Source organism: Manis pentadactyla, chromosome 4 (assembly GCF_030020395.1).
Source record: "Manis pentadactyla isolate mManPen7 chromosome 4, mManPen7.hap1, whole genome shotgun sequence".
NCBI classification, from domain to species: domain Eukaryota; kingdom Metazoa; phylum Chordata; class Mammalia; order Pholidota; family Manidae; genus Manis; species Manis pentadactyla.
Window position 1 is genome coordinate 151,917,654 of NC_080022.1, and position 22,186 is coordinate 151,939,839.

The following is a 22,186-nucleotide window of genomic DNA, read 5'->3' on the forward strand; positions in this document are numbered from 1 at the left end:
CTTTCCTATAGAACAGTGATTCTTAACCTGTGGCAATTTTGTTCCTCAGGGGACATTTGGCCATGTCTGGAATTTTTTGATTGTCATAGCTGGAAAAGTGCAACTGACATCTAGTGGAGAGGCCAGGAATGCTGCTAAATGTCCAACAATTCACAGAGCAGCCCCCCTCAACAAAGAATGATCTGACCCAAATGTCAGTAGTGCCAAGGTTGAGAAAGCGCTTTATGAAGAGTCCAGGTGACTCCATGGCTCACCTCCTTCTGCATCAGAAAGCTAGGGGGCAGGTCTCTTTTGATATAGATGTAAGGAATTTAGGAGAACTCCTAAAGTGTCTTAGATTTGGAGAACAAAAGCCGTATGTGACTGGAAGTCCCAAAGCACATAAAAATGTAGTGCGGATATGATGACAAGGAAACAAGAGTCAGGATCATTTTCTCTGCTAAGTCCGACATGTGACTTCCTCTATAGAGAAAGGCGTGGACTAATTGCTACCAACTCCTCCCAACTTAATTTTAGAAAACAAATAGTCTCTTCAGGTGCAATCATGAAGGAATACCTGGAAACAAACGTTGTTGTAGAGCCCTCTTAAATCCCAGGACTTTTATAGGATATGGTGAGCTTCTTAGTGCAGAGGAAGCTGATGCAATTAGGTGAAAGCTGTATTCTGCGGTCAAACTGGAAGTTGCTAAACAAATACATGGAAAGTTCTTTCAAATGAAAAGAAAAAGTAAAATAACTTAATTTTTTTAACTTCCTCCTGTTGATATGTGATATGTATGGTGCCTGAGCCACTCAGACAGTTTTCAGGCCTCAAACAGTTCACATGTTAGGAAAAGAAGTGTGGGGACTCCTGCAGGTTCATGCATCTCTAAGTCACTGTGTGACTCATCTGGGGCAAGTCATTCCACCTCTCTCTCATGCAACGGTGAGGCGATGATCCCTACATTTCCTTCCAACTCTAATATTCTCATTTCAAGTCTTCTCTAAGAGGAAAAGGCTTTCTGTTGGGGGATCAGAAAAAGTTAAGCACGGTATTTTTTTCATATGGTTATGATTGTCTTAAATCCCCATCCAACAATTTAGATAGGATAGAAAGTGGCAGGATCTCTAGTTTGGGGTGTGTGTGTGTGTATGTATGTGTGTGTGAGAGAGAAAAATAAACTCAAACAAATTTTGGACAAGGAAAGAATGATGCAATAAAATCACTAAAGTCTTGATACAAGCTTCTTTTATCCAATTTGAAACATAATGACCATGAGGGGAAACTGGTAAAATTCCTTCGGCCTCTTAGTCCTTCATGGATTGATCAGAAATCACCACAGCTGATTCTGAGCAAAACTATAAGGGAAGTGAAAACACAAGTTTCCTCCTGCCTCTGCCCGACCACTTTTCCCTGCCCAGAATCTCCTTTCTCTTTAATTTTCACCCACTTGGTGGCTCCCCACACCCAGTAGTTGAAGGTATTAGCTCCTAACGTTAACTGAAACAGTTCGGATATGTCAATAAGCTTCCCTTGAAAGAATTAGTGGAATCAATCTTAGTTAGCAGTGTTTCCCTAAAATATCATCTTCAGCGTGTAACTTTTTGATGAAAGTTTTGACAAGGAACATCATCCTGCAAAATTTTTTCAACAGGTTTTCACAGTGCATAAAAGGGAACATACACTAATTTATGGCTGATGGATATTTAAGCTTCCTTAAAATGGACTAGAACCCAAGCATTTCTTGATCTCAAGGAGTTCACATTTTGAGTATTTGGAAGTAAAGCTATTAGAAAAAGAATATTTGTAAGCAAAAATGGCTTTCTGTTCTTTAACTGGATTATCTAACCAAATACCCACAGAAGGCAGAGAAGGGGGTTCCTCCCTGGTTACTGGATAATGTCTTCCCTTCGGCTTTAGCTGACTGTGCATCCAGCATCATGGCCACCCAGTGCTCTGCTGTCAGCCTTGTGACACAATTGTCCCTCATGATACAGATCATGTCTGTAAAACAAACCTCTGCTCATCCAAAGGTACCTAACCAGTGTTTTGAAATTTCCCTGGTAAGGATCACCTGGTGCGATTGTTAAAATTCCAGACTTCCTGGGCCGCTCTCAGTTGCAGGGCAAGTGCCTGAGACTGTAATATGGAGATCATTTGGGAAACCTTGTACTGAATGTTGAAAGGGGTGGGGCACATTGGGTTACAGAAAGAACGCCCACCCACTACTTAGAGTGCTCCCCAGGAGTGGCCAGGGAGCTTCCCTTGGACTGAGCTTTGAGGCACCCATGTACTTGTGTGGATTTGGGAGTCAGATGTGACAAGATTCAAATAAGGTCTCAAGCACCCAAACGTAACTGGGGCAGCTGAACTGATGTAAAATGGAAACAACAATGTTATATCCCTCATATGGCTGTGGTAAGATTCAATGCTTTGTTTCATGTGTTTGGCACAAACTGAAGTACTAACAGACAGTGGCTATGAGACCACTGCTAAGTTCTTGGTGCCTGGAATATGGTCAAACACTCAGTGATTGGGAGAAGTTACTTTATCAACATTGGTACTTGATCTTTCTGAAATTTAGTTTCTTCCTAGGGATAACTGAGGTACTATGAAGTGCCTAGCTCAGGTTTGGCAACACTAAATGCTCTGTGAATTGCAGCTATTAAGATATCTCCTGGACCCTGATGGGTTTTTCTTACTGGATGCTTTTCAAGTATGATTTTTTTTAAAATGCTGTATCTCTGGGATAATTTGTAATTTATATTACTTGCCTGTAATCATATACTTAACTGTTCTGTTTGCCACATGTAGGCAACGTCATGAAGTGGTAACACTGGCCGTATTGGAATCAGATTTGGTACAAAGTGGATTTGTGTGGCAGTCTCTAATACTAGTAATTTCTATGACAATCCACCATCAGTAATGAGCCAAGAGACTGTGATAATAGGAAATAGGAAATGAGCGCCCAGAAGTTCGTGAAACTGGCTGACCATAGAATCACCTGGGGATCTGAAAAATAAAGATTCATAGTTTGATTCCACATGTCTGGGAGGAGCCCTAGAATCTGCAAATTTAAAAATGTATGCTGTGAAGTTTCCGATGAGCAGCCAAGATCGGGAACTAATTATGGTTCATGACAGCTCAAACTCAATTCCCTGTAGTGCACAACTCCTTTTCTCATAGTTAAAAATACTTTCTAAGTCAATGCTGCAGTGTTCTTGAAATCTGTAAGGATGGGAATGAAAGAGAGGGAGAGAGAAACTAAACAGGAACTCAAGGTAACTCTGACTTGTGTGGGCTGTGGAGGGAAGTTGTAGATCAAAGTGGTAAGCAGAAAAAAACTGAATCAGAACAATACCAAACAGCATTAGCAGCCAGATCAGTTATGGGAAATCCAGCAGAAGTTTCAACCCAGCTTCACCTACAATTGTCAGGATTATAGAGGCTAAAAAAACCTGAGATGAGGGCAAGTACCTCAACATAATAAAGGCCATATATGACAAACCCACAGCCAACATCATACTTAACAGCGAGACTCATAGACCAAAGGAAAAGAATAGAGGGCACAGATATAAACCTGACCATATATGGTCAATTAATATATGATAAAGGAGCCATGGATATACAATGGGGAAATGACAGCCTCTTCAACAACTGGTGTTGCTACGTGCAAGAGAATGAAACTGGATTATTGTCTAACCCATACACAAAAGTAAACTCAAAATAGATCAAAGACCTGAATGTAAGTCATGAAACCATAAAACCAAGAAAACGTAGGCAAACATCTATTGAATATAAACATGAGCAACTTTTTCCTGAATGCATCTCCTCAGGCAAGGGAAACCAAATAAAAAATAAACAAATAGGACTACATCAAGCTAAAAAGCTTCTGTACAGCAAAGGACACCATCAGAACAAAAAGCCGTCCTACAGTGTGGGAAAATATAGTTGTAAATGACATATCTGACAAGGGGTTAACATCCAAACTATATAAAGAGCTCCCACACCTCAACAACACCCAAAGAGCAAATAACCCTATTAAAAATTTGGCAGAGGATATGAACAGACACTTATCCAAAGAAGAAATTCAGATGGTCAACAGGCACATGAAAATCGCTAATTATCAGGGAAATGCAAACTAAAACCATAATGAGATATCATCTCACTCAAGTTAGGATGGCCAACTGACTAGGAAAGACTAGGAACCACAAATGCTAGCAAGGATGTGGAGAAAGGGGAACCCTCCTACACTGCTGGTGGGAATGTAAACTAGTTCAACCACTGTGGAAAGCAGTATGGAGGTTCCTCAAAAAACTAAACATAGAAATACCATTTGACCTGGGAGCTCCACTCCTAGGAATTTACCCAAAGAAAACAACTTCTCAGATTCAAAAGGACATATACACCCCTATGTTTATCGCAGCAATATTTACAATAGCCAAGATATGGAAAAGCAACCTATAGTGTCCATCAGTAGATGAATGGATAAAGAAGAGGTGGTACATATACACAATGGAATACTACTCAGCCATAAGAAAGAAAGAAATCCTACCATTTGCAATAACATGGATGGAGCTAGAAGGTATTATGCTCAGTGAAATAAGGCAGAGAAAGACAAGTGCCAAATGATCTCCCTCATTTGTGGAGTATAACAATGAAGCAAAACTAAAGGAAAAAAACAGCAGCAGACTCACAGACTCCAAGAAGGAACTAGCGGTTACCAAAGGTGGGGGGAGGGGGGCGAAGGGGGTTCAGGGGTATTATGATTGGCACACATGGTGTGGGGGGCATCGGGGAAGACAGTGTAACACAGAGAAGGCAAATAGTGACTCAGTGGGATCTTACTCCACTGATGGGCAGTGACTGCAATGGGGTGGGGGGGGGACACGATAACGGGTGAATGTAGTAACCACATTGTTTTTTCATGTGAAACCTTCATAAGAGTGTATATCAGTAATACTTTAATAAAATAAATAAATGAATAATTTTTAAAAAAATGAATGTGGACTCAGGAGCCAGAACCCCTGAGTCTTTCATTAATCATCTTTTCAACACTGGGCGGTTACTCAACCTTTCTGACCTTGATGTCCTCCTCCATAAAATGGGGGTAGGAATGCTGGGAAGAGTAAATGACTTAAGGCATGTAAAGTGCTTAGAGCAGCCCCTGACACCTGGTGGGTGTTCAGTGGGTGGTGTCATTCTCATTTTACTGTTGGGTACCTGTGACCACTGTTCTCCCACTACCTGTCTCTGTACACACTGCTGCAAAACCTTGGTAAGATTTGACAGATGTCATTGTCACGAGGCCTTCCCTTGGAAATGATTATGCTTATGCAGCCCTGCTCTGTGCTTTAGGTATATGAATGCCAAATAGTACATGGCATATACTGCCAGTTGGATAGTCCTCATGTTCAGGAAAACCGCAGGCTCAGAATCACAATCACTTGGCAGGGGTACTTTATGAGGTCATCACCCAGACTCTTAGGCCATGCTTTTTGTTTATTTCACTTACTCATATACACATATATACATGTGTATATAATATGTATATTGTTTTCAGATTGTTTTCTAAATGAAAGCACAAAGTTTTAAAAATCCTGAACAGAAACATTTTGAAACACTGCTCTGACCCAGCAGAAGTGGGACTGTAGCAGTTTCATTGTTTCATTTCTATGTTGCAAATTTTTAAACTTTCTTCCCTCCCTCCCTCATCTTTCCTTCAAAATCTTACCTCTAGCACTAGTTTCCACTTGATTTACATGTCCTATTCTCATTAGGTCCTGAAGACCCCTCCTGATTCTGGCAAAGCTCTGTCAACATGACTTCACCTTGACCTTGGTTTTGAATTGCTGGAAACTCTGTAATTTATCACACAAGCTTCTTACTGTTTGGTGGCATTTCTTTAGGCAGTAAGTGACCCACTTATTCTAACAACCAGTCTACTCTGTCACTAAAATCTTTCTATAGATTCGGATTTATTTATAATTGATAACCATTTTGGTTATGCTGTTGCCATAATTTTGCTCCTTTGCTTACATTCTTACATTTGCATACGCGGAGGCTAGGCAGTCTTATCAATGATAATAAAAACAACTGCAGGAGCAAGTTGAGGTTAATGTTTATGGGAAACTTACTTTGTGCTAAACACTCAACTAAGCATTTTACCTATATTATCTCATGTAGTCTTTGTCACGGTCATAAGAGGTGGGTGCTGTCACCATGCCTGTTGCACAGATAAGGGAAGTCCATGAGCTTTGGGAACTGTTGTGGGGCCACAGCAGTGTGCTCACCAAGGCCAGGTGGACTCTGGAGCCCTGCTCTTAACTCCTCACTACACAGCCTCCTGGAGTCCACGAGGAGCCGGGACCTCACAGGGGACATTTGTCAAAAATCTGCCTCCCTCGTTCATTACAGTAGGCGACCCCATTGTGTCTCACTGGTTTGGGCACATACCATTGGTGGCACATGTCTCTCCCTTCTCTGCCTGCGGAAGCTCCCTCTTTGTTGTCAGAGCTCACTGTCGCTGATTCCATGTATGCTGCACTCCTGGACTTCCATCCACCTTTTTGTGGAGGGAGTGAGGCCTGAGAGTAAGAACCAGCACCCACTTGCCACCCCCATTGCGATTCCACAAACACACACTTTTCTCTGATAGGTCATCTTTGTTTATTGAGATATGCTTCAAATGCCATAAAAGTCACCATTTTAAAGTATACATTTCAGTGGTTTTTAGTATATTTACAAGGTTGTGCAACATCACTACTACATGATTCAAGCACACTTTCATCACCCTGTAAGGAAGTCCCTTATCCATTAGCTATGGATTTTCTTATTCCGGACATTTAGTATAAATGGAATCATGCAATACGTGACCTTTTGTGACCAACTTCTTTCATTTAGTGTGTTTTCAAGGTTCATCCATGTGATGGCATATGTCATGGCCAATAATGTTCCATTGCATAGATAATACCACAATTTATCTATTCATCTGTTAACAGGCATTTGTTTTTCTCTCGTTCTTTGGCTATTATGAATAATGTGGCTATGAACATTCAGGTACAGGCTTTTGTGTGGACATGTTTTCAATTCTCTTGGGTACACACATACATACACGAGTCACATGGTAACTGTGTTTAACTTTTTGAGGAACTACCAAACTGTTTTCCACAGGGGCTGCACCATTTTACATTTCCACCAGCCATGTATAAGCATTCCAGTTTCTCCACATATTTGTCAACACTTGCTAGTCTTTTTTTTTTTAATTACAGTCATCCTACTCAGTGTAAAGTAGTATCTCCCTATGGTTTTCTATTTCACTACTATCTAATGACATTGAGCATCTTTTCATGTACTAATTGGCCATTTGTATATCTTTGGAGAAATGTCTCCAAATCCTTTGCCCATTTTTAGACTGGGTTATTTGCCTTTTTTAGTTACTGAGTTGTAAGAGCTCTATGTATCCTGGATACTAGACCCTTATCAGGTATATGCTACGGTCTGCAAATATTTTTCCTATTAGAATAGGAAATGGATTTGTCTGTTCACTTTCTTGATAGTAACCCTTTGAACCATAAAAGATTTTATTTTAATGAAGTCCACCTTGTCTATTTTTTATTGGTTGCTTAGGCATTAGATGTCATATCTAAGAAACCATTGTCTGAGCCAAAGACATGAGGATTTGCACCTGTTCCCAAGAGTTTTAGCTTTAACTCTTTCCTGTAGGTCTTTGACACATTTTGAGTTAACTTTTTTTATATGGTGTGAGGTTGGGGTTCAACTTCATTGTTTTGCGTGGGACTGTTCACTTATTCCGGCACCATTTGTTGAAAAGACTAATTTTTCCCCATTGAAATGTCTTGGTGCCCATATTGAAAATCAGTTGCCCATAAACATAGGGATTGGTAATCTAATTCTTGACTAGCATGTCTGGAAATATTGTTCCCAATTATGATGGTGTATGTAGGAGCAGAGCTCAGCCAGAAGATAATCAGGGAAAAACATGAGTCTTGAAACCTTCATTTCTATAGGCCCACATTAAGAGGAGTTTGATGTGTCTTATGGACCAAGACTAAGCCATCAGGCTCCAGACAGCTTTATTGCCACCCGAACCTGCATTTGTCTGTGACGTACTTCACTGGGTTCATAAGCAGGGGTGAGAGAGCAAATAGGCTCACTTCAGAAGCAGAACTTGGATTCTCAGAAGGCTCAGGAGAGGGAGGAGCAGCCACTAGCCAGTATACATACAAGAAGGGCCAGAAGTATGTTTTCAGCCATGTGTGTATGTACCACCGGCCTTCTCTGGCCAGGAGGTACCACTGAGGGGCCGGAAGAAACAGTCGCATCAGGAGGAGTGAGGAGGTACACACCCCGTAAATGCTTGTATACACACTCATACACCTTGTAAACCGTGCCACAGGGCTCTTCTCTTCCCAGGAACCCAGAAAATCATTTTTCAAAAAGTATATACCTCTGAAGTGAATTATCTGTGGGCAGTAGGAACCTTTGAGGTACAGAAAAAGATGTGTTAGGCTGTAGTGGGTCTGTGGGTTTGGAAGGTGACACACGCTCCTTGAACAGAGTCTAGCCTGGCTGCTCTGTGCCCTCTTCTCAGTTCAACCTTGCCCTGTGCTCTCAGTCCCTTTTAAAATACCACCTCTGTGCAAATCCCACTTGAGTTCAGTTCATGATGGACTCTTTCCCCCATACCATTGCAATAGTATAACACTGATTGAAATTTGTCATCACAGCATAAAATAGTCTCTGATTTGTTTGTTTTTGACAAGGGAAGGTGTCTTTTATTAGCCTTTTACTTATTTTAGTTATTATCTTTCAGGATAACTCCTGAAAAAAGTTTATTTTTCACAAACTTAAAGTGTTTCTCCAGTCATCTCGGGGATAAGTGCATGTCACCAGCATCCAGCACCTCATCTCTTTTCCAGCTAGAATGACACCTTTCAGGTTTCTGACTTTTACCAAGACTGGAACACCCATTAAGCCTACAAAAAAAAAGGATGCTATGATCCCTGCGAGTACAGGCGGGGCTTCTCACCATGTCTGTAATATGGAGGATGCTGAGTGGCACTGGTTGGCTCTTGACACCAATCTCTACCGCCTTCTCTGCAGGTGCTGGAAGCCCAGGAACATTTCACAGATTCCCTTGACAGCAGGGTTCCACCAATAAAATTTACTTGTGTGAAATCCGAAGGGTACAAAGGAGGTGGAAGCCATTCTTTCCTCCTCTGTGGCGGCAGATGTACAGGCTGCATGTTGGCCTCCAAAGGACCCTGTGAGAGGGGCCAGAAGTGGGCGATACTCTGTGGGCCAGAGGTCAGGAGGTTGTAAAGAACTGGTACTTGATGAACCAGGGGAGAGAGAGCCCCAGAAGAAACTTCCTTGACTTAATAATCTACACTCCTCGAGGATGATATGTTTCCCAGTTTCCAGGAACTGATGATATTGGTGAAATGAGGGAGGGACACGTCATTTGTCCTTCTTTGCCCGCATTACCTCTGCAGAAGGAGTGGCTGCAGTGAGGGATTCTGGCCGCAGCCCTACTGTTCATGCCTATGGCACCTGTTATTTGCACGTAAGTATTTAAGAATTTATACTTTAATTCCTTATCAGACGGCCAGGATTGGTTATGAGCTTACACATTTCAAGGAGAGAGAATTACACATTTTATTGTAGGTGGCCCGGGGCAAGCTGGGGCTTCCTCTGTGCCGGTATCTTGCGCTTCGCTCCCTTCCCTTTGTCACCCGACCCTGAAGTCACATTCCTCTCTATTACGACTTCCCTGAGCTCCCTGGGACAAGAAGAATAATGCCAAATCTTTTACTCTTAAAAGGAATAGTAAAACTTTTTGTTATTACCTCATTTTAGGTAAGAATTTTAAATTGTCCCTAATCTTTTACCTTCCATCCCTCTCAAGTAGCTTCTGCGTCAGGTTTTTCTCACGTGAGGGACTGACGGTTCTGTACATATTCCTGAGCCAAAGCCGCCTTCTCCAGGAAAAGGCCTTCTAAAAAAAATAGAAAGGAGGCATTAATTCCATTCATCCCCTGCTTTCTCCAGCACAGTACTTGATCCTCCTCAAATTTACCTGATTCTTACGCTCTTCTGAGGGTTTATCCGGAAGTGGAAAGAAGCCCCTTAGAGGAAAACACACACACAGATAATAATTAGTGATTCATGCTATTTTTCATGTCTCTCACAATGTGTATCTCTGACTTATTAGGACCAAATGGGTACCTCAGTCCATCATCACAAGCAAAATCACTACAGACCTGGGATCATGAAAATCATTCCATGCATGCTGACCTTCAGAACTTCTCCGTATCTGTCCCTTATAGCCCCACAGTGTCCCTGGGGAGACCTTTGTATGTGGCTTGGCATGGAGCGTAGGCAGGATTTCAGCCCCACTCACCTTCTTGGCCACTGGCCAAGTGCCCTTGTGCAGTAAGCGAACGGCTCAAGCACACCAGGCAGAAGCGTTTCACTCTCTCCAGAGGCATTTTACACCAGTATCCTTTGGACTCAGTCTCACATGTGTCACTTGCTGGTGGGTGGGGGAGAAGGTGCTTCCGTTTCCCTACTGCTTTCTCCTACAGGTTGAATCACACCAACTTATTGCTGAGTCCAACTAACTCACTAACTTTCACGTGTCAGACTCTCACTGCCAAGTGAATGGGTTGTGAAATCAGCTTAAAGGTCATGACCAGCACTGAAACACAAAATATTCTTTTGAATACAAATGGAATAGAAAAAAATCAGAGTGCATAATAAGTTTGTTTTAGAAACTACTCATGCCTATATGGTACGTGTAGTGGGTCATGACATAAAATGGAGCTCACAGCCCAAGCACAATGATCAGTGGAGAAGTCCCCAGTGGGAAGGAACCGTCTTCTTCCTGCTACTCGCTCTCAGTATGACCATGGGGCAAGATCATTTCCTTTTCCCCTTCTCCATTTGTTTATTGGAAGAAGTAGAGATAAACTCCTGAACAAGGTTTCTCCCAGTTAAAATTCTGTGAGGTTTGGTTAAAGGCAACAGACACTGGGGACCCGAAAGCCAGTAGGATGCGAAGGGATGATTGACAGGAAGGGCTCATATATTCGACCTTCCATCAGCTTTGAAGGAGACTAGCATCCAGGACCACGTGGCCTTCTCTGCCCTTTCCCCAGAGCCTCTGAGCAGTCCACTGGCCAGGCCTCATGTCCACCCCCAGCAGGAAGGGTAGAACCAAAACCTTTCCCCCTCCAGTCATTTTCCTTCCAGGCCTCGTGACAGCAGATGCGGCGGTGCCAGTCGCATTCTAACTCAGCTTTGGCTGGGGAGCTGCTTCTGAGAGGCATTAGGGTAAGTACTCTTCCTGCCTTTGATGGTTTCCTCACCGTGAAATGACGTGATTGAAACAGATGAGTTCTAAGCTTTCCTCTAGTTCTAAAATTCTACTTTGACACAGCCAGATCAATATTTACCCTGAGCGTTCTTCTTCATCCAGCGCTGCTCTTCTACGGGAGCACATCTGTTTTGAAAGAAAACATGATATGATTATCTAACATGATGACCACTATTTCCAAATCTTTATTCATCTTTTTATTTTAAATCTCATCTACCAGTGGGATGATAACGGTTTTGGGGACAGGAATTCTGTTCTATTTAACTGTCCTTGGAGTCCTCCACAGTACCTAACTTGAGATCGTGCAGGTAGCTTGCAATATATTTCACTGATTGTTTTAGATAACATTCAACAGATAATCCCTAATAAAAACTCTTGGAACTAGGAACAGAAATTATCCGCAAGGATCCTAAACAGCATCACTGTTTTAAATTCAAGAACAAGAGTGGAAAAAAGAAAAGAACAAGAGTAGGGTGCCTATTACTACTGCGACTATTCATTATTGTTGAGGAGGTCCTAATCAATGTGATAGGAAAAGTGAAGTATTGTAAAGGAAGAGACAAACATATTTGCATTTGAAGCGATGAATTACCTAAAAAGCCCAAGAGGATCAACTAAAATTTTACTGGAAATAATATGAGAATTCACTAAGATACAAAATCAAGAGATCAATATACAAACCTCAAAAGCATCCCTATATACCATGGATAACTAATTTTAAAATGGAAGAAAACCCCATTTACATCAGCAAAAATGCATAAAGTACCTCAGGGTAAACTTAACAAAAAACGTCTAAGACCTATGTGATGAAAACATTAAAACTCTTCTGGAGGACTTTAAGAAGACATGAATACATGACCCGAGATACCACATTCCTAAATTGTTGTAAAGATATAAGTTCTCCTCAAATTTACCTACTAATATAAAGCAATCTTATTCAAATCCCATGATAATTTTTAAATTAAAATCTAGCCAGCTAGTATTTTTCTGGAAAATATTAGAAAATATGAAGGAAAAGCTATGAAATGTATGAAGAAGATCAAAGGGCAGGAGCTCACTCTATCAGATGTCAAAATAAGTTATTAAGCACCTGGAATTAAATAGTGTGTTACTAGTACAAGAAAAGTAACTGGATCAACAGAACAGAGTCCAGATACAGACAGTATTTTTGATCAGTGAAGAAGAAATGAAGCATTCAATACAGGATTTTAAAACAATTGGATCTTCATGTGGGAGAAAAAGTTAAATTCTCTGCCTCAACCTCACTGAACAGCAAATAAAACAAATTCTAGATGGAGTAAAAAATGCAACAACACATGTTAACCAGAAGAAAATATCAGACACTGTTTTTATACCGTCAGGTGGCAGAGGCCTTCCTGCAAACCTGCGCCAACCGGGCCCTGCGGAGGGACTGGCGGTGGGGCCGGCATGCCTCCTGCTCTTGCCATTGTCCTTCTCTCCCCTGGATCATTTGTCTTTTCCCCTAGATTTAGAAAACTTTTACATTAAATATACTAATCGTTTCAGTGGCTTTCACTGAACTTCAATGTTTCAAATATTTCTCAGGGTTTTTATCTTCAAGGAGGAAAAACAACAGTGGGCGAAGGAGCACAGACGTTGCAGTTCAGCACCACTGGGTTCTACCTTTGTTTGGAGCCTTAAGTTGATCTCCTTTGTGAAAGAGAGACGGTGATACCATCCTCCCAGGAGTGTGGAAATTAAATCAGAAAATGTATGGCAGACGTAGTCTGAAGTTTGGCATAAATCAGTACTGTTTACGAATGGTGTCGCAGGCAAGGTGATCAAATCTATCAAAGACATCTGCTTGTCATCTCAGGCTTAGAAGGCTCTTCCCCACCACAAGATATAAAAATATTGCTATGGCTTCTATTTTTTTTCTAATACTTTCATGGATCATGGATTCTTCTTTTCTTTTTGTTGAAATATGTTTATTTAAGGTGATAAATAGAGATCTGCTGTTATTTCTCCCTCCTCCCCATATAGTTAGGGAGCTGTTCTATTACCATTTATTTAAATTCTTCCACCGATGAGAATATGAAAAGGTGACATTTCAAAAGTCCTAGGAACACATGGGTCAGTCTATTGCTGGACTCCGTAGGCTACTTCAGATCATTGTTAGGTGGCATTGTTCCTTACTGTGGAACTGACATTGCCTGCTCTTTCCCCCTTGAACACCATTACTGTCTACCACAGGAAAAACATTGCATGGTCTCTGTCCTCAAAAAGCTTATCATCTAAGTGAGGAGAAGAAACAATGAAACCATATATATACTGACATATATATAAATGCAAGGTTAAACTACATGGACATTAAAAGCACTATGGAAGCTTATATGAATTCCAAAACAGCAAAAGGACTTCTGCCAACTGGGGTACAGTGGTCACTGCCTGGGCAACGGCAAATGACTCCCTTCCCAGAGGCCTTGGCAAGCTGACCCCATGCTAGTTACCACTCTCCTAGGCTCAGAGACTCTCCAAGAGAGAACTCACTCAGTGCAATCTCAACTGATTAGTATCACAGGATTGATAAAGAGTCAGAATGCCAGAGTATGACTTGACAGTGAGAAATATATCTGTTCCACACACAGACTAGCTGTGTCTACACAACCAGGGAGAGGCCTCTGTGGCACACTAAAGCAACCTGACCAAGCGACCTGCAGATACAAGTTTCTCTTTAGCAGTTCATCCATCCAGTCAGGTTTTACTCAAGACAGATAGGCCAGGACGCCATTTGGTCCTTAAATATCTCTACTCTGAAGTTTTGACCTCAAGGCTGTGGTCTTGTTTGCTTTCTATTGCCCTAGACTGAATGATTATATTATTGTACAAAAGGCAGAAGTGCACTTTCAAATATTTAGTTCACATAATGTTTCCATGTTTATGAAAAAATATTTCAACATTTGTGTTCTGATCAGTAAAGAAAATAAATTGTTATAACCCTATAAAAATAACTATCTCTGCTCTGCTCCACCGTGTGTTGACCTTGGTGTTTCTCTCTTGAGGAGCTGCCGTTTAAAAAATTGCTTATCATATTAACATTGCAGGGGAGAGGAATGCCTCACCATGGCCTCTAAGAAATGTTAACAAGTCTCACAGAAGGACTAGGACCAGGAGGACTGGAGTATTTAGGCAAGGGTTCATGAAGAAACATGAACTTGAGTTGGCTTTCAGAGACTCAAGGGACTTCTACAAGGCGAAACAAGGGAATTTTAAATGGGCAAAGGAACAGACAAAAGTAGGAACGGGCATGTGACTGGGCATCCTGGGGAGCTTCTCTGGCTGAAAAGAAGGCTGCCGCGACAGTAGAAAAGGTACATATAGGAAATGAGGTTGGGTTCGTCAGGTACAGTCAGGATTACCGGCTAATTAAGTCACTCTGTTGTTGTCAGCCCTGCCTGTTGGGAAAAGTAACAAACCATTCCGTTATTGCACAAAAGGCAGGCAGGCAAGCCAGCTCCAGAAGGACCGTCAATACCAAGTGCTTTAGAAACCCAGACACGGGCTTTTGGCTGCAGTAATCAGACTTTACCTATCTCCACAATGCCTTACGTGATGGGGAAGAAAGTTGCTAAGTAAATCTAATGAATCAACAAGATCACACTTTTATCTTTTAGCCGTGTCCTTTCTTCCAGGGTGACTGATCGCTCATGAGGGTGGAGATTACACATCCCTCATTATTCCAGTCAACAAGGAAAGAAATCAGTGGTAGAAAGGGAATGACTGGTGTCAAATCGACTTAGTTTTGAGTTGAAGATATTTTACCATCATGTCAACTCTGGCCTTCTTAAACCTCTCAAAACAGTCTAATGGCTCATTATCTGGTGTCAGTTCCACAGAGATCGACGGTGAGGGGGGTTCCTTTAAAAGTATCTGGCATATACTTTGCAGGAAGAGAATAAAGTATATGTCGGTCCTGGTTACTAAAAAGGAATATCAAGTAGTAAGAGGTGAGAGAGAGGCTTTGATTTTCAGTTTGTGGACTCTGAATCTAAAGACAGACTATCCTCTGGAAGCCTGAATTAATTGTCCTTACCTTAGTGAGACAGAAAGCTATAATCAACACCAGCACTGCTCCTGTCACTGACAATGCCAAGATGACTTCGATTCGATACCCATGCACCAGAACTTTCGGGACCTGAATAAATAATGGAAAAAGACTTTACAAAAACAAAGAGGTGGAAAGGATAAAAGCTCTTATAACATCTCATTATTTCATTCAAGCAGCGTAAATGTTTTTCAAGAACATACCAAATCTAATGCTAATGATAAATCAGCATTTTCTTGGTTTCCCTTGGGTGTTAGGTCCCGTGCTCGCCTACCCCAGCAGTTGTGGCATCATTCTCTACATGAGCACAGTGGGAGATCCCTGTCTTCCCCAAAGGCCCAGGCCAAGACAAGACACCGACTAGGGGCCGCGGACTTCCTGCCGGGGTGCTTCAATGCCATGTCCCAAACTGACCAACAGGCTGGGGGCCATGTTTTGGGAGTTATCCTCACCTCATGGATCTCCTGCTCTTCCTGTTCACTCTGGGCTTCTGGACTCCCGTGGATGTAGTTTTCTGTTTCCCTCTGGTCTGTATCCCAGTCTGCCCTGGGCTCCTTTGCTTCTTGCTGCTCGCTGAGAAGCTTCATCAGGAGGCCGGTTTGGAAGATGAGCTTGGCACAGGCTGGTTTCAGGTGGGTCTCCGAGCAGCCCATTTTCAAAGTCCAGCAAACACGAGAAATGAGCCTTCTCACATCACTGTCGGTGATGAGGGACCGCAGCTGCTCGTTTAGCTGAGCTTCGGGGTGGTCACCTGGAGATGAGCTCCCTGGGAAAGGGAAGGCTGTGGATGTGGAGGGTAAGTCAGCGCCCACATTGTCGTGTTCCTGTTGTGCTTCCGCGGTCAGTTTGAGAGTTGGATCCAAAAGAGAAAATAAATCTGGAAAATGATTTTTCTGAAAAGTCAGTTCTGACGATGAAAAAGCCTCTTGTGAAGGGGAGTTTATAAGGCTCATTGCAGTGAGTGGAGGCTTGTTCACAACCATCGGGCTATTCTGTGAGCCTTTACTGCTGAACTGTCTACTCATTTTGGCCTTGAGGATTTTGTGGCCCGCCTGCCGCAAAGATTCAGGAAAGAGGTACTTTTCTCTTAAGTGTGAGGTTGGTTCAGAAGCCTTCATATTTCTCATTCCAGCACTTGCAGCTTCTAAAACAAAAATACTGTCAGCTAGGTCTTTCGATTTTGGTTTAATCTCAGGTAGAGATTTTGGAGTATTGGAAGCAGGAGGCCTGCCCATCAAGTACTGGACAGAAGGGACGGCTGCCTCCTGTTCCCCTCGGAATGAAGACTCTGGGTTGAAGGAGCTTCCTGCGGTTTCCCTGGGGGGCTGCTCCACGTGAGGCTGCTCCGGCGCCCTTGGGGATGCCGTCGTGAGCCCTTTTTTCTCGGCCGTGCTCTCCGCAAGGAGCTGGGCCCTCTGCTTCCCGTTGATGCCTGCCTTCCTCATTTGTCTGCGTCGCCTCTCCCGAATGCCCTTTGGGCCCTTGATGACCACCTTCAAAGGCCCCGGCCTCCTCCCTACTCTCTGAATCTCTGGTGGGCTGTTTTCTTGTAATAGGGCAGTTTCCAATGTTTTGGTGGAGATTTGGGGGTTAAATCTGGGACTCAGAAGTTTGGAACATAGAGGCATGGCATCTATGATATCTTCCAGAACAGAGATTATTTTCTGTTTATTTTTGTCAGCTGAAATGCTGGATCCAGGTGGAAGAGAAGTGTTCTCTGCGTTGTTTCGCAAATGCCCCACAGGCTCATCTCCTCCTTGTAAGTTTGAAAGAAGTTTGTAAGTTTTAATGAATTGTAATAATGCTGATTCTGCACCTTCCATCTGTCCAGAGAAATAAGATGATATGTAGCTAAGTGCACTTTCCTTGCTAAAGTCTTCTTGCTCACTTTTGAAGGCTGACAAACTGATGGCATTTTTGTCTGCGGCGGCCTTCTCTGGCTCGATAGTCAGCTCAGGGCTGCTACTCTTCTTCCGGGATTGTAATGCCTTCATGAACGACCCTTCTGGGTCCCCTATAGATGTTCCGTCATCTGTCAGAAAGAAGAGATTGCTGTTCATCTTACTACGCTGATGGACAGTGACTGCAATGGGGTTGGGGGTGGGCAGAGGGAACTTGATAGTATGGGTGAATGTCAGAACCACAATGTTGCTCATGTGAAACCTTCATAAGATTGTATATCAATGATACCTCAGTTTAAAAAAAAGGAGAGACTGCTTTTGATAATGAAAGACTGATGAGACAGCTTTTTGTCGGTCCACAGCCATATATCTCACTCAAACAGATCAGGAATCACAAACATTTGAGGTTCGATTTGGAGAAAAATAAATACAAACTTAAACCTATGGTCGGCAACAACAAAACGAGAGGAATATGTCTTTTGAAAGAGCCATTTCCTGCTAGGAACACTCCATAGTGCAAAATACAGTACTACGTGCAGGATTATTCCATTGGTCCCCAACGGCCAATTGTCCTGTGCTCAAGAAAAGCCAACGCTGGAAGACAAATACTCGCCCTCAGCTAGATTCTCTGCAGATCTAACAGTGACTCCTCACATTCACATACCCCATCCTGTAACGCTTCAGATGGAAGGGGAGTGTGCAGCTTTCTCTCTCCACCTCTGCAGTGTGTTCCTGTTCTTGCTACCATCACAGATGAGCACACCACCACCCACTGCAAACAAGTTCTCTTCTACATATGCCCTTCTCCACCTATGCACCTATTCCTTTGCTTGGTCCCTGCTTCCATATATCCCAGCCCCCATAAGAGAAGGCTCTATACAGGGGGAAAAAACAAAAACTAAAAAACACCATGTCTACCCTGGCTCTTTGCTTAAATTTGAGCAGGGATCTGGGGTGTGGGTTAAGAGAGCTGTCAGGTTGTTATGTCAATGTGGAACATTCAATTAATCAATGGAACAATACTTGAGGTCCTAAAATGCAAAAGGGAGAAAACAAAATTTTTTCAGATGCCTGCTTTGCTTTCATTTAATTTCATTTCTAGTATTTCCAGCTTTACTTGGGGAACCATCCAAAGCTTCTGACTACGTGAAGGCCAAGGGCACCTGCACAAGTTCACTGGCCAGCTGGGTTTATTTTCCAGAATTACAAGTATTTTTGGTGGTGGTGGTGAGGGTCAGAGGAGGAGGTAAGGGTCGTGAGGAAGGAGGAGCATGGGCTTGCAGAGAGCCCCAAACCGAGGCTAGCAGACCTGAGCACTAGGCTACAATATATAACACTTGGACCTCATTTTTCCTCACCTATAGAAGTAGAATGAAAATGCCTGTTTTGCCCACCTTTAGTGGGAGAAGGGAATGATATAACTGGCAAAAAATGTTTTTATTTTAAATAAGCAACATTGTATTTATAGAAGAAGCAAAATATTATTTGTGATGTGCCCCAGATCACTTTATGATGTGCCCCAGAGACCTGTATTCAAGCTATCTGAGCATGAAAGCATATTTTGGAAGTCATCACATTAGTGCCAATAAAACCTTCTACATAGAAAAATACTTAAAAGCACCTGAGTGTTTTTGGGGATAGAAAGGCTTGAGTTCAGAGCAAATTTAGAGTTGGACAGTCTAAGAACAGAAGAGCCTTCCCATCCATTAAGTGGGCTGAGCAGCAGCTTCTGGTTATAGAACCAGAAACTCTCAGGTTCCAAAGAAAACTTTCATAAAATAGCACTACTTGTACTCCTCTATAAAAATTGCAAAAACAAAATAAACAAAAATATATCTATACTTGTCCTACAAGACAAAGGGCACGTGAGACCTAATGCATATAAAATCAGATTGTGAACTGTAATACTTGTGTGAGTAAGTTCTCATTCAGGGCTTAAGCACCAGGCAGAGAGCACAGTACACAGGATGTGGCCACTAATGTTTATTCTTTCCCCTTCCATTCCTTTCTCTTGTTCCTTTGAGTATGTGGATCACTGTCACTGTTAGCTTAATAAGTTAACTGAGAATCTGACTTTTAGCAAAGGAGTAGTTCTTAGAAATGTAGGGAGTTGAACTCTTAATGAATTGATAAAAATAATGCAATTAACACCGTTAGTTTAAAAATTAATAGTTAAAACATTAATAAAACATCATAGGGTAATGGTAACTCACCACAATATGCGATGTTTGTCAGACATTCACTGTCACAATGCAGCTTGACTGTATTATAGAAAACCTCAATATTACTTTTAAATTGGCAGAGGCAGCAGGCCATACGGCTAGGTAAAATCCTATAAATTGAAACACGGAGAATTAAATCAGTGGGAAAGGAGTTACTTGACTAGGTAGAAGAGGCAGGCCCAGGCCTCCCACAGGGCTGTGCAAAAGGAGTTCTTGGAACATATGGCCTGTGAAGTTGGGTAGGGATGAGCTGGCCAACCGCTGTTCTTGAATACTGTAAACAAACAGGAGGACAGAGATGCCTAACAGTAGGGTAAGAATGGAAGTGGGTATCGTAGGCCTAGAATGAAGCTGATAGGGATTAGAACTGGGTGACACTGATCTGTTACAAATAAATGATATAATGGAGACAACTGAGGAAATTTGAATATCAACTCTTCATTAGATAACATTATGCATAGGAATTTCTTCAGTGTGCTATTAGTATTTTAAGTATATAGGGAAATTATTTGGATACCCAGAGAGGAAGGCATGTAGCTGACAAGAGACAGACTGACTGGCAGACGCTGTGGGACATTGATGAAGACGAGGCTAGAGCAGTGGCCAGTAGATCTGACGGTGAGGGGAAGACAGTCATTTCTCAGCTGACCTGACAAAAATGGCGAGAGCAGACTGCTAAATGCAGCGGCCTTTCCCGTACTAATCTTGTGCAAGGCCATCAGTTAGCATAATACCAAATTTCTGTTAGCTTACCATATTGGAGGGGTATGGCACAATTTACAGTGCAGTAAGGTTTCTAATAAATTGTCAGAAAGCCCTACAGAAACATTTTTTAAACTGCAAAGATAAAAAATGAAATTTGACCCTTACCTCACATTATATGTGAAAAGGAACTAATAAAAATGGATCATAGATAGACCTAAATGAATTAACCAACAAGTATTCAACTGATTGAAAGAAAAAAAAAAGAGAAAAAATTCTTTGCGACTTTGGACTGGCAATGGGTTCCCAGACAAAGATTTCTTAGATAAGACACAAAAAAGGCACAAACCTGTAAGAAAAACCAGAGCTAATCAAAATTCAAAGATTAAAGACGTCTGGTCTTCAGAGATACTTTTAATAGACTGAAGACAAGCTATAACCTGAGAGAGGATATTTGCTAAACACATATCTGAGAGAAAGGCCTTTTTCCAGCATATATAAAGCACTCTTAAAACTCAACAGTAAGATAAATATCCAATTAAAAAATAGATTTGAACAGACATGACATTAAAGAAGATGTGTGCACATGTATAGACAACATCATCAGAGATTAGAGATCTATTAGAGAAATGCAAATTAAAACCACAATGAGACACAACCACACACCTCCAAGAAAGGCTAACATTTGTAAAACACTGAATATAAGGATCAGGTGAAGATGTGGAGCAACAGCCAACTCTCATACACTGCCTTCTGGAATGTAAAATGGTGCAGCTACTTTAGAAAACAGCTTAGCAGTTTCTTCAGAAGTTAAATACATACCCAGCACAAAGACCTGCATGTGAACGTTTATCATAGCTTTTTATAGCCAAAACTAGAAACAACTCAAATGTTCGTTAATTGATGACTGTTATGGAACTCTGCTCAGCAGTAAAAAGGAGGGACAGCTGTGACAATACGGATGACTCTCAAAAAGATTATGCTAAGTCAAAAGAGCCAAACACAAAAGGTTACATGCGATATGAGTTCACTGATAAGACCTTCTGGAAAAGGCAAACACTGCAGGGATGAAAATCAGACTGGTGGTGGCCAGGGGCTGGTGGTGGGAGGAGGGGTTTGCCTGCAAACGGCCATGAGGGGCCTTTTTGGAGACAACACGAGTTCTGCATTTCAAATGGTGGTGGTTACATAATTATACATTTGTTAAAATTCATCAAACTGTACACTTAGAAAGCCAATTTTGTTACATGAAAATCATACTTCAATAAGCCTGACTTAATAAAATAATGAAACTTTAAAAAAATCAACTAAGTGAAAATAAATATAAGAAAAATCAACTTACAGTTTTTCTAACTTGGGGCTCATCATGACGATGCTCTCAACTGTTTTAAGTGTCACTTGGGTTTTTCCCATGTCTCTGAAGGAAAAAGCACAAACGTTTATGATACGAACCCAAAGACAAAAGCCCTATACTTAAAAAAATACTTAATGACACATTATTACTTCAGTTTTGGCTTCTCTGTGTAGCCAGCTCGAGTTTACCTGCCACACATGATAATTCCAGAGAGAAATTACTGAAGAAATTTAAATTTATTTGCATCATCAAATTAACGACCTTGGCCCTGAACACTACGATCTTTTTTGTCATCACCCTGCTTCTCATTCTCACCTGTACCTACCACTCTAGATTATTATTATTTTTTTAAATACACCTTATTCCTCTTTGCTTTCTCGGATAAATTATATTTCTACATGCATCTACACATTCCATATCTATGTGCGTTCTTCAGCACCACTCTCTTTGACTGATAGCTTGTCTTGCACATGTACATTCTTTCTTAATCTTTTCTTTGCCCAAAACTCATTTCAATAACCCAGGTAAAATTAAAATTCTTTTTTAGCCAAAATGCAAAA

General features: G+C 41.7%; 1 protein-coding gene across 1 annotated transcript in view; it reads right to left on the bottom strand.

The window, feature by feature from the left end:
- Positions 1–6,625: 6,625 nt before the first annotated feature.
- Positions 6,626–22,186, bottom strand: part of LOC130683526 (leucine-rich repeat-containing protein 37A2-like) — a 32,942-nt gene continuing 17,381 nt past the window's right edge. The window contains exons 8-15 of the mRNA XM_057501238.1: positions 21,615–21,689; positions 19,562–19,680; positions 15,900–17,479; positions 15,436–15,537; positions 11,461–11,507; positions 10,083–10,131; positions 9,895–10,001; positions 6,626–9,785 (exon numbers count right to left, since the gene is read on the bottom strand). Coding sequence (XP_057357221.1) covers positions 9,662–9,785; positions 9,895–10,001; positions 10,083–10,131; positions 11,461–11,507; positions 15,436–15,537; positions 15,900–17,479; positions 19,562–19,680; positions 21,615–21,689 — 2,203 coding nt within the window. The 3' untranslated portion in view covers positions 6,626–9,661. The remainder of the gene's footprint in view (positions 9,786–9,894; positions 10,002–10,082; positions 10,132–11,460; positions 11,508–15,435; positions 15,538–15,899; positions 17,480–19,561; positions 19,681–21,614; positions 21,690–22,186) is intronic.